Below are 14051 nucleotides of genomic sequence, written 5' to 3'. Positions count from 1 at the left end.
GTCTAGATAAACCCTCGTTGGTAAACGGAGACTTTAAAGTATATATAAAAAAAAATATACGATTTTATCTAATGAAGAAAATCACACACAGTAAAAGCTTACTCATAGCCATTAAACTGCAACTATTGGACAGTGATGGGGAAAATGTATAAAATTAGAAAGAAAACATCTATTCAATTTTTATAAGTTTTTTTATAATAGGTTAACTCTCTGTAGAACTACACTTGCAGCTACTACTATACTCGTTAACCTGTATTCAAATTTATAACAATATGAATTTTTTATTCAATATCATCGCATTTTCTTCAATAAAAATTTACGAGAGTACGTTGAAATAACATGTGACATGAAATTCCATCAGGCAGCTCTTCAGTAGGTCTTAGCAGCTCCTTCGTCCTAAATAGCACATGAACACATCTCAAAATAATTTCTATTCCAAATTATTTTTCCGGTTTATTTTCGAAAAGATGTAGTCGATAATATTGATTATTTGAGGCCGAATAATACAGAGAAAATATGATAAATAGATATTTATTATTAGAAATAATATTTGATTAATATAAATAAAATAATAAAACAAAAATAGTAACCAGATATAATTTATATTCCGTTAATATTATAATACTTACGTACATCTTACAGACGCCTTACATCTATCTTAATAAATATAAATTGAAGAAGTTATACATAATTACAATAGCTTTGTAGTGTTGAGTTCTTTTATTATATTTACATTGAACTTACACTTTTTTCCGATGCACCTGATGATATATAATATGGTGTACATTCTTTCCTATATATTTTAATCATATATACAATTTATTTTAATTGTATATTCTGAAATTAAGATTACCATGAGCAGGATTCATGGCAATCTTAAGGGAATCTTGCTGAAACCTTATGAGTCGCTCAACAGGGGAATTCAAAACCATAAGTTTGGCGCAGAAAGAATGTTCAATTCTTTAAAGTTGTAAAAAAACTGAAAACTTATTTGTGGACCCTATATGTCAGAATAAAAAAATAAAACAATTCATCTACAAATGCACCTTTATTTCTAACACATTTAAAGTATCTGCTACCAAAATATTTTTAGCAAACAAGACCAATACATCTTTCAAATATTAACAAATCCGATATTAAAAAATTAATACATATATAACTGATAACAAAAAAAATGATGAAACAAGTTTTTGTATAATATAGACACATTCAGCATTATGGTATAGGGGCTTAAACTATGTTAACTAAAATATATATAACAGTCTTTATATAATAACATGTACAAGTGAAAGTTGAAATATCTGTCTAGGTGCGTCTAATAGGACTAGTAGTTTTAGAAACTTGACACATTAAAAGCAACATTACAGGTCTTAAAAAATATCTAAAGATGCTTTGAACATAATGGTTCCAAATGAACCCAATATTTCGGACTAAGAAAAAATCAGAGACAAGGAAAGATTACCATGACCAAGATTCATAGCAATCTCAAGGGAAGCTTGCTGAAACCTTATGAGTCGCTCTACAGGGGACTTCAAAACCAAAAGTATGGTGCAGAAAGAATGTTCAATTCTTCAAAGTTTAAAAAAACCTTAAAACTTATTTGTAGACCCTATATATCAGAATAAAAAATAAAACAGCAATTCATCTAAAAAATGCACCTTTATTTCTAACACATTTAAAGTATCTGCTGCCAAAATATTATTAGCAAAAAAGACCAATATATCTTTCAAATATTAACAAATCCTAACTAATATCTTACAATTTATACAATAATATATACATATAACCTAAGTATATTTAATACATAATATGAAAAAATTAATACATATATAACTGATAACAAAAAAAGGATGAAACAAGTTTTTGTATAATATAGACACATTCAAAATTTATGTTAGAAACTTGATACATTAAAAGCTACATTACAGGTCTTAAAAAATATCTAAAGATGCTTTGAACGTAATGTTTCCAAACGAACCCAATATTTCGGACTAAAAAAAAATCAGGGAGACAAGGAAAGATTACCACGAGCTAGATTCATAGCAATCTCAAGGGAAGCTTGCTGAAACCTTATGAGTCGCTCTACAGGGGACTTCAAAACCATAAGTATGGTGCAGAAAGAATGTTCAATTCTTCAAAGTTTAAAAAAAAAACCTGAAAACTTATTTGTAGACCCTATATATCAGAATAAAAAATAAAACAGCAATTCATTTAAAAAATGCACCTTTATTTCTAACACATTTAAAGTATCTGCTGCCAAAATATTATTAGTAAACAAGACCAATATATCTTTCAAATATTAACAAATCCTAAATAATATCTTACAATTTATACAATAATAAATACATATAACCTAAGTATCTTTAATACATAATATGAAAAAATTAATACATATATAACTGATAACAAAAAAAAGGATGAAACAAGTTTTTGTATAATATAAACTCATTCAACATTATGGTATAGGGGCTTAAACTATATTAACTAAAATATATATCCCAATCTTTACATAAAAACATTTACAAGTGAAAGTTGAAATATTTGTCTAGGTTCTTCTAAAAGAACTAGTAATTTTAGAAACTTGATACATTAAAAGCTACATTACAGGTCTTAAAAAATATCTAAAGATGCTTTGAACGTAATGTTTCCAAACGAACCCAATATTTCGGACTAAGAAAAAATCAGAGAGATAAGGAAAGATTACCACGAGCTAGATTCATAGCAATCTCAAGGGAAGCTTGCTGAAACCTTATGAGTGGCTCTACAGGGGTCTTCAAAACCAAAAGTATGGTGCAGAAAGAATGTTCAATTCTTCAAAGTTTTTAAAAATACCTGAAAACTTATTTGTAGACCCTATATATCAGAATAAAAATAAAACACCAATTCATCTAAAAAATGCGCCTTTATTTCTAACACATTTAAAGTATCTGCTGCCAAAATATTATTAGTAAACAAGACCAATATATCTTTCAAATATTAACAAATCCTAAATAATATCTTACAATTTATACAATAATAAATACATATAACCTAAGTATCTTTAATACATAATATGAAAAAATTAATACATATATAACTGATAACAAAAAAAAGGATGAAACAAGTTTTTGTATAATATAAACTCATTCAACATTATGGTATAGGGGCTTAAACTATATTAACTAAAATATATATCCCAATCTTTACATAAAAACATTTACAAGTGAAAGTTGAAATATTTGTTTAGGTTCTTCTAAAAGAACTAGTAATTTATGTTAGAAACTTGATACATTAAAAGCTACATTACAGGTCTTAAAAAATATCTAAAGATGCTTTGAACGTAATGTTTCCAAACGAACCCAATATTTCGGACTAAAAAAAAAATCAGGGAGACAAGGAAAGATTACCACGAGCTAGATTCATAGCAATCTCAAGGGAAGCTTGCTGAAACCTTATGAGTCGCTCTACAGGGGACTTCAAAACCATAAGTATGGTGCGGAAAGAATGTTCAATTCTTCAAAGTTTAAAAAAAAAACCTGAAAACTTATTTGTAGACCCTATATATCAGAATAAAAAATAAAACAGCAATTCATTTAAAAAATGCACCTTTATTTCTAACACATTTAAAGTATCTGCTGCCAAAATATTATTAGCAAAAAAGACCAATATATCTTTCAAATATTAACAAATCCTAAATAATATCTTACAATTTATACAATAATAAATACATATAACCTAAGTATCTTTAATATATAATATGAAAAAATTAATACATATATAAATGATAACAACAAAAAGGATGAAACAAGTTTTTGTATAATATAGACACATTCAACATTATGGTATAGGGGCTTAAACTATATTAACTAAAATATATATAGCAGTCTATATAATAACATGTACAAGTGAAAGTTGAAATATCTGTCTAGGTTCGTCTAAAAGAACTAGTAGTTTATGTTAGAAACTTGATACATTAAAAGCAACATTACAGGTCTTAAAAAATATCTAAAGATGCTTTGAACGTAATGTTTCCAAATTAACCCAATATTTCCGACTAAGACAAAATCAGAAAGACTAGGAAAGATTACCATGGCAAGATTCAAAGCAATCTCAAGGGAAGCTTGCTGAAACTTTATGAGTCGCTCTACAGGGAACTTCAAAACCATAAATATGGCATCGAAAGAATGTTCAAATCTTCGAAGTTGTAAAAAAACCTGAAAACTTATTTGTGGACCCTATATATCAGAATAATAAAATAAAACACCAATTCGTCTAAAAAATGCACCTTTATTTCTAACACATTTAAAGTATCTGCTGCCAAAATATTATTAGCAAAAAAGACTATCTATATCTATCAAATATTAACAAATTCTAAATAATATCTTACAATTTATACAATAATATATACATATAACCTAAGTATCTTTAATATATAATATGAAAAAATTAATACATATATAACTGATAACAAAAAAGGGATGAAACATGTTTTTGTATAATATCAGCACATTCAACATTATAGAACGTGGGCTTAAACTATATTAACTAAAATGTATATAGCAGTCTTTATATAACAATATGTACAAGTGTATGTTATAAATCCAGTCTCCTCATTTGTACTAGATTCGTATAAGGTTGTGTTTAATATACTGATTCTTATTATTAGAAAAATTAAGGGTCTCAAGCTTGGATCGGTTAAAGTACTTCAAAAATCTCATTAATTAATATAAGTACAGATAAATAAAATTAAAAATAAGGAAACTATGCCTCACTGGATGAACTGGCTTCGTTAGTTTTTCGTCTTTTGTAGATGAGGATCTCTATCGACCAGAAGACAACGATGCATATGAGGATGATGTCCAACAGGTGAATACATGTATCATAGTCAAAGGCATCTTTCAACATACCTGTAATAAGAATAAATAAATATTAGAGCAAGAATCAAAGTATACAAAGAACTTTAAATTAATTTTGTTAATAATTTGTAGGATTATTAGTTGTGGTAATTACTCGTAAAGGTTTTAGTAAACACGGTATATGGAACATACAGGATGCTACTTTAAGCTTGTATATAATATGAGATGGTGATAAATTCAGTGATAGAAGTCAAGCGATTAATATTGAATAAATAAATATAAAAAAAATATTTAAAAAAACGATATTATGAGTAGGAACTAATCATACATAATCCTGCCATATTATAAATTAACTTTTTGTTGTTGCAAAAAATATACCACTATCCTTCCAGCCATCTTATATAATAAATAATAGAATGAAGAATGTGTAGTTGGTCGAAATATAAAATATACATTTTTTCGGCATTAGATTAAAAATATTCTCATTACAAAATTGATCGCCATAACTATTGTTAACATAGTGGAAATTAAAATTGCCTAAAAATATAAATCAGCGTGAAAAGAAACTTAATGAACAAATCTAAAGATTGAGAAACAACAAAGAACAATAGTGATTGACTAAATGTTGAAATAACAAAATGATTGTTCAGTGATTCGTGAAATATTAGATTAAAGGAAATCGTTTTTATATTATATTCTGGTAGGTGATGAAAACCAAATTGATTGTGATAATTTCAATACATCAATTGCAAGAATTCTGTTATGTGTTTGGTGGTTTCAAAAAGATATATTGTTTTACGAGTTTAATTTGAAAACTTGGGTTTACTAAGTTTTACAGCTAACTAAAATAAAAACTACTTCAATATTGGTATAGGTATTGGTATTTAGTATTTTATATTTTAATATTAATATTATTTAGTTCCCAAAGGAAATTAAAAATTATTAATTATTAATTTATAGGCTTGTTTCAAACGCTATCCATGTTTTACACCAGAAATAAACAAAATTACAGATAATACTTTAAATATACATATTGGAAAAAGTTATTCATAATTTCAAACTATTCAAAAGTTAAAGGCCTATGAATATATGAACTTCTAATCCATTAGTAACTTCAAAAAGGCCTTAAAGATTGAGAAAATTATCACTGTTATCAAAAATTTTAATAATAGTTTCAGGAGTTGGAGGAATAACGAGAAATCCAGTGGAGCTAAATCAGGGATATAAAGCAGTTTTTGACTAATCGAAAAAATCTTGTTTGATACGTCTTGTGTTCTTTTCCTTTTACTAACAACTACACATTTCGTATAGAATTTGAAATAATAAATATGAAACGTATATGTTTTGTAAAGTATATATTTTAGCTTTCTCAATTCTATTCATAACAAATCACTGGAAAATTACATTGAAAGGTGGGATACTTCAGCATAGAGAACACAAGACAGTGAAAGTGAGTATGAGAAGAAAAATTAGAGACAGAAGTACCTCAGAAGGGTAGAATTAAGCCAAGTCTAAGTAAAACTGAATATAGTCAAAACAATTAACGGATTTTACATATATTATCGGTTTCTCCTGATTAGCACCCCACAAGATTCCAACTCATGCATTAGAGACGTTTGATAGTAAGGAGAACGAAAATACAACTCTCTCGACTACACCACTGCTTTAACAGTCATATTTGTTTAGTACCAATATTGCAACGTAAATAGACTAAAAATATACTCCTGCAAAATATCGTTTTTAATAAACAATCGTAATAGCCGAAATATTATATGAACCGATATGCGAGTAAACAAACATTGATAACGTTGGTATTTATATAACTACTTCAAAATATTGCTAATAAGTTTTGTAACATTATCTAAAACATTACAGAATGTGGTAAACATCCTTTTTTTAAAGTCCACCTTTATAAAATTAAATAAATCATGTGATATTTTAAAATTATTAGTGTAAGGAAAAATGTGTTTTTTTTTAATTATCTTAAGTACCTCGTGTCATATTAATACAACTTACAATTTATGTAAAAAAACATGAAATAGGATTAAGAAAGATATCACATATATCGAACAAAGTATATTCAGTACACATTAATAACTGGCGATGAACGGGAAGTTTTATCGCACACGCCATACTCTCCAGATCTGGCTCCATCCGACTGATCCGAAAAATAATTCGATGGATGGTTTTGATCAAAAGTGAAATGGTTCTTTTGGAATGGTATCCATAAGTTGCCTAAGTGATGGGCAAAATCTATAGAATCAAATTGCTTATACTTTAATGGAAAAACTTAACTAAAAAACTAAACTTTATTACTTTAGTGGAAAAACCGAAATTATTTATCGACACACCTGATATAATTCGGAAAAAAATTCAGAAAACATATTGGGATACATTTTAAATAAATACATTAGGGTAGCGAATACTTCATTTTTTACCAACTTATTAACAAAAGACATAATAAAGCATAGAATGGTAACAACTTAAAATTCTACCACGGTAGGTTCAATCCAATAAAGAATTTTGTTACACTATCCAAAAAATCGGTAAGAAATTGCCGACACATCCAGCATTAATATATAATAAAGGAATTTTAAAATATAACCAAACCTTCAAATCAAATTTCATTAAGTATATTAAGTTATAGTAAGGAGTGCGTAAATGTTTACCAACTTTAACTAAATATATCATGATATACCGGCAACATCTCAAAATTCTACCATGATAAATTTCATCCAATAAAGAGTTTTAATACACTTACCTAGGGGTTCACCCACGGCCATGACAAAGAATCCTTTGACGAACATATTAAGACCAACGGCGGACGGTAGTTCATTTTTAGGTATATACTCCGAAATGACCAAGTTTTGATTGATGACCGTAACCGCTCGAACATAACCCACAACGGCTGACATGAATAAAGCCATTTTATACGTAGTGAGGGACACCAGCACTAAAATTAAATAAAGTTAACCGGTTTAGTCGTACTTACTTTCGAGGACGTTTTCGGAAAATTTTAAAGTTCACTTACTAGTTTTTAAACAACACAATTTTTCACGTCCAATAAATAAGGGCGTATATAAGCGTATGGTAGTTAATTTTAAAGGATTAGTTTATTGCGTCTATAAACAGAAGTTATAACTCATTTATGTTATTTAATTTTAAAGGATTAGTTCACTGTGTCCATGAATAATTTTGAATTACAATTCGTAAAATTCGAGAACAAAATCTAACAAATATTTTATTTTAACACTAAATGAACCGAGTGTCAGATGTCAGTTATTAATATTAAACATTTTTCTTTTATTTAATAAAATATTTTATCTTTTGTAGGTGCCCAATTTATTTTATTTTAACATTAAATTAACATAGTATCAGATGGAACATTCTGTTATTGAATATTTTTCCCTTATTCATTAAAATAGTATATTTTGTATTTTGTAGAGGTCCACTAAGTTATAGGAACAGCAAAATCTATACCTCATTTATGTTATTTAATTTTAAAGGATGAATTTACTGTATCCATGAATAATTGGGTCTAAAATTCATAAAATTCGAGAGGAACGGGATCTAGCATATATTTTATTTTAACATTAAATCATCTAAGTATCAGATGGAACATTCTGTTATTGAATATTTTTCCTTATTCATTAAAATTATATATTTTGTGTTTTGGAACTGTCCATTAAATGATAGGAACAGCAAAAGGTATATCTCAGTTACGTTATTTAAATTTAAAGGATTAATTAACTGTATCCATGAATAATTTTGGGTTTGGACCTACAATTCATAAAATTCAAGAGGAACAGAAACTAACAAATATTTATTTTAACATTAAAACAACCGAGTATCCGATGGAACATTCTGTTATTGATTTTTTTTATATTCATTAAAATAGCATACTTTATGTTATATAGATGCCCTCTAAATAATAGAAACAGCAAAAGTTATCACTCATTTACATTATTTAATTTTAAAAGATTAATAAACTGTAACCTTGAATAATTTTAGGAGACCGTATAATAATATAACGATAATGATACAACATATGGGCACTTCTACTATTCAGTTTGGACTGTTATTTTTTTTATATTCATTAAAATAGCATACTTTATGTTTTGTAGATGACCTCTAAATAATACGAGCAGCAAAAGTTATCACTCATTTACATTATTTAATTTTAGCAAATGCTTCTTAAACCTTTTAAATACTAAAATTTTAATGTTATTGCAAATTTGTTGGTAGTGTACTTAAGTAAGAGCCCTTTATTCTTATTTCGTTTAGCAATGAATATCGCTCCCTAATACACGTTATCTTTATTCATAAGATCAAATAATTAAAGTTTGTCAACAAAAAGTATGAATAAACTAGCTGTGACTTTCCCTAACACCTTTGCTGTCTGCAGTCAAGCAAAAAATTCTTGTTAACATCTTTACCCCTATTCCAACTCATGAAAAATCCTTTATAATTAAGTACCATCGTATTATGCAATAAAAATCGAGATGACTTATCTTAAACTAAATATAAGTTGATTCACGATGCTTACCTGACCGACAAACAGCCAATAACAGTGCGCCCAACATAAACTGGGACCGATTACCCAGTTTCAAGCGTCTGCATATCTCCGAGATGGTCATTCGTCCGGCAATATCGAACGCCGACAATATGGTCATGCACGTCGTCGTTTGCCACATATCGAATTTGACCTCGTCCTGCAGGAACATGGGGAAGAACGTGCTGAAACTGATGGAGCTGACGTAGGCGAGGCCGAGACCAAGGGACATGTGTACGAAACGGAAGTCCTTCAGCAGATGCAGGTCCCACGTCTGGATGATTTTCTTAATGCACGATGATCTCTGTTGACCGACGCTTTCTGAAATTAAGAAATAAAGTTTAATCAAGGCATCAAAACAAAACGATCATTATTCGGATCTTAAGAAGTAATTAGTTTCCTAGCATCTGGAAAGTAAAATAATAATAAAAATGATAATAAGCTCAGATAATAATGATTCAACAACATTTCATTCTGCATATTTAGATCCATCTTTCTCTTTCGCACTATTTATCGTTCTACTGTTCATCAAAGAAAAAAAACCCTTTTAAGGTGGTCTCACAGTTAGCAATGTACAAGTCTCGAAAGAAGACAGTAAAACACAGAAATTGAAATAATACATATCTAGAAAATCCTTACTTTGTCTTAGCAATATTTTCTTCGCAATCTTACATTTACAAACTGAGCTTACTTAAGCTAATGATTCTTTTATGCCAGTGATCTTTGGATTTTTTCGTAGATGGAATCAGTTAAGTACAAGTTTATAATTTGCTGAGAATTTTTGTACCAAAACATTCGCCAATTCCTTTGATGATGAAGATGGAAAGTCATTCATCACTCTGCTCTAAAACTTTCCATAGCTATTCATTTATGTGAAGTTTGACAATTAGCCCGGCCATGGAAGATATTTGATAATTCTGAATATCCTCAAGCCAAGACTGAATCTATTTGGCTATGTGTACGGGCGCATTATCATATCGGAATATGGAAATATTTGGCAGCAACATGCTATCAGGCTTCATCATCAAGAATTGAGGAAGTGTGTAAGAGGATCAGCTAAATATCACAATATTGTCTCCTAAATCATAACGAAACTTTCCCCATGCTTGACTGTAGGAAGCTGTAGTAGGGGTTTTCAATACATAAACCTGGCTGTTTGTAAGAAACAATGTAAACGACGACTCATCTTGGTTTCTATGGCTTTAACATATGACCGTTTTACAACTTCTTTGACGTTAGCTTTAGTTGTAAAAGGTTTCGCAATCTCACCCCTTCGATGAATGTTAGATTTGTGAAGCTTGTGTCGTACTGTTTCTATCGAAACAGTGTTAATCAAGTGAGTCTTGAATATAATTAAATTTCTTTCTGTCAGAAAAATACACCAGTCAGCAATAGACAATAAGTAATTGAAAATTGTTCATATAATTTATTCAAATTATCTCACAGATATTACACTGAAGTAATTTATAAGATGTAAAATAAAAGATAAAAACAATAAAACGTTTAGAGAAACTTTCAATCGATGCATAGTTATCGCACTATAACCAACAGACAGATATACAACCATTTGTATATTTAATTATTAATACACGAATGGTTAATTTAATATAATAACTGATGATAATTTTACTTTTTTAGGTACAAACAAACATGTTTTTTTATATCACAACAATCTCCGAAAATAAAACACAATATATAACTTGTTTATCAAAAATTGGTTTACGTAAGTATTAAGATTGTATTTTTGCTGTCACTTCTAATACAAGTTAACGTCATTTTTATGAGAGAGCGTGATTAATACCTCTGTTATCTGATTGTTTATGCAAACTGTTTTTTATTGATATTAGCTAGTTGATTGGCCAAATATTTGTCGGTATTTTTAGATAATCTTCGGTATTTTTTGACACGCGTAACACTTTCTCGTCATTACTTTCTAAATATAGCAGATTTTAACGTCAAAAAAGGCTGTTAGTTGAAGAACAAAAACTGTAAATTAATTTTGAGGTATTTATAAATCGCAATGGCGAGATGAATATATTCATACTCTAGAGCTATCGAAAGTGATGTCCAACTTATACAATCGAAGGCAGAGTAAAAATCATTAAAAGTGGAATACTTTTCCAACAAAATGTTCATATCAATCATCATTTCCCAATCAACTTCGTTGGTCTGACTGAAAAGAAACCACCGTCAAAATACCATGATAACAGGTTAATTGAAAAGTCCCTGGCCTGACACATAGATGGCGCTACTAGAATTAGATACATATATTTTTTATTTAGACCTAACCCTCAAAAGATACGTGTATAAACTTGACACCTGCCAGATCATTAGTTTGTGAATTATGGCATTTTGAGTGAAGCAGCTTTTGTTATGGTGAAAAAAATGGATAAAAAGGAATTTCGCGTATTGATAAACTAGGGCTTTTTGAAGGGAAAATATACAGTTGAAGCAAAAATTTGGCTTTATACCGAGTTTCCGGACACTGTCCCAGGAAAATCAACCGTCAAGGATTGGTATGCTAGTTTAGACGTGATGAAATGAGCACAAAAGACGATGAACGCACTGGACGCCCAAAAAAGGTTGTTACCGACGAAAGCATTTAAAAAATCCACAAAATGTTTTTGAATGATCGTAAATTCAAAATTAATTGAATGATAGCAGACACTCTAAAGATATCACCTGAACGTGTACGAATTCACTCGTTCACGAATATTTGGTTATGAGAAAGCTCTGTGTAAAGTGGGTTCCGCGTGAGCTCACTTTTTACCAAAAACAACGACGAGTTACTGATTCGGAGCAGTGTTTGAAGATGATCAAGCTTAATAAGCCTGAGTTTTTGCGTCGATATGTAACAATGGATGAAACATGGCTCCATCATTTCACTCCAAAGTCCGATCGACAGTCATCCGAATGGACTGCACAGGATAAATCCGCTCCAAAGCGTGGGGAAACGCAACAGTCGGCTAGCAAGTTTATGGCGCCTGTATGTTGGGATGCGCATGAAATAATTATTGTTAACTACCTTGAAAAAAGAAGGACCGTCAACAGCGACCATTACGTAGCGTTATTAGACCGTTTGAAAGAGAAATCGCCGAAAAACGACCGCATTTGAAGAAAAAGAAAAAGCTGCTTCACCAAGACAATGCACCGTGACACAAATCAGCGAAAACGATGGCAAAAATCCATGAATAGAGCTTCCAATTGCTTCCTCATACACCATATTTTTCAGATCTGGCCCCCAGCGACTATTTTCTGTTCTCAGTTCTCAGAGAAGAATGATCGCTGGGAAGAAATTTTTGACGAATGAAGAGGTGATCTCCGAAACTGATCGAAAAGTTGGAGGGTCGCTATAATCAGTGTATTAACCTTGAAGAGAATTATGTTGAAGAAAAAAAACCAATTTTGGCAAAAAAATGTGTTTTACTAAGATAGGCAGGGGACTTTTCAATTGAGCTGTTAAATTTGCAAATAAAAATATCCTTTAAAATCATGGACAAATTGATGTAAATGAAAAAAAGTGATAAAACTTACCACTGGAAACAATTTGGACGGGCCCATTAGCGTTTGTTCCGTTGCTTTCTTGAATAATAGGTTTGGCATCTTTTTCCAATAAAGTCTGAGACTCATCCTTAGCAGATTTTTCTTTATTCTCGAACTCGTTTAAGTCGGTGTTGCTGTTGAGATCGTATTTTCCATTTTCTACATTCTGATCAGTAGTCTTCTTACAACAAAACATCGGCTATAACATAAACGAATACATTTTATATAACAAATCAAACTAAATTACTAATACTCATATACCTTAAATAATAAAGCTCCCAAAGTACCACAGCAACTGATACAGCCCAATATTAAAGTGGTACCGCTGAATTCGAAGTTTTTCAGTAAAAGCCCAACAAATATGGGCATTATCATTTGACCGGTACTTGTGCCAGCCATCGATAAACCAACAGCAGTACTTTTCCTGGTGGTAAAGTACTCGCTGATGGCTAAAAATGTTGATGATGCAACTAGTCCCAATCCCATTCCTGAAAATAATTAAAATATATGTGTATTATCTTATATATTATATTAAAATTTACATATTGTTCCATAAGTTCCATATATATATTGTTAAAGTATTTCTTCTTTAGTTAAAAGAAGGCGTATGTGTTAAGTACAATAATGAAAGTTGGTTGAAAAGAAAAAAATGTATGTGTGTATGTGAGTGATTATTCATTATTTCGTTTCTGGAGTCTTCAAAAATTTAGATAGGTGTATCAAGGTAATCAATAAAGCTGTTTGTTAAAATAATCTCAGAATATATTACTATAAATAACCCTATATATATATATATATATATATATATATATATATATATATATATATATACATAATTAATTTTACGGTACCTTAACTGAACTCTAAGAGAGAATACGTTATCTTGATATATAGTAAGAATGAAATGGACATATAAACAGGTAGAAACATATGAATCAATTAATAATTAGCAAAATATATAGAAATCTCAAGATCGAATCACAAATACACAGACTCAATTAATAAACAAAACACAATAAACGTATGAAAGAGAAAAACAAACAGAAAGCAAAGAACAAAAGAACAATATGTTACAAAGTGAACAATATGAAAAAAAGTTAAAATAAAAGCGTTTAATAAAT

General features: G+C 29.5%; 1 protein-coding gene across 7 annotated transcripts in view; it reads right to left on the bottom strand.

The window, feature by feature from the left end:
• Window positions 1-1640: 1640 nt before the first annotated feature.
• Window positions 1641-14051, bottom strand: part of LOC143193379 (monocarboxylate transporter 12) — a 60643-nt gene continuing 48232 nt past the window's right edge. For 2 of the 7 annotated variants that reach the window (XR_013005001.1, XR_013004999.1), the window contains exons 4-9: window positions 13192-13418; window positions 12922-13129; window positions 9382-9708; window positions 7597-7788; window positions 4388-4886; window positions 3568-3714 (exon numbers count right to left, since the gene is read on the bottom strand). Coding sequence is in view for 2 of the 7 variants with exons in the window: in XM_076399560.1 (XP_076255675.1) it covers window positions 4741-4886; window positions 7597-7788; window positions 9382-9708; window positions 12922-13129; window positions 13192-13418 (1100 nt within the window). In the remaining 5 variants the exon portion in view is untranslated. Of the gene's footprint in view, window positions 1788-3567; window positions 3715-4252; window positions 4887-7596; window positions 7789-9381; window positions 9709-12921; window positions 13130-13191; window positions 13419-14051 lie in introns of those variants that run through there. The other 5 variants (XR_013005000.1, XR_013004998.1, XM_076399560.1 and 2 more) reach the window with 3 other exon arrangements.

This window comes from Rhynchophorus ferrugineus, unplaced genomic scaffold (genome assembly GCF_030347505.1).
Source record: "Rhynchophorus ferrugineus isolate W39M unplaced genomic scaffold, kcgeb_rfMv2 rfM3, whole genome shotgun sequence".
NCBI lineage: Eukaryota > Metazoa > Arthropoda > Insecta > Coleoptera > Curculionidae > Rhynchophorus > Rhynchophorus ferrugineus.
The sequence above is the reverse complement of the archived record's forward strand: the minus strand, read 5'-3'. Positions and strand labels throughout refer to the sequence as shown.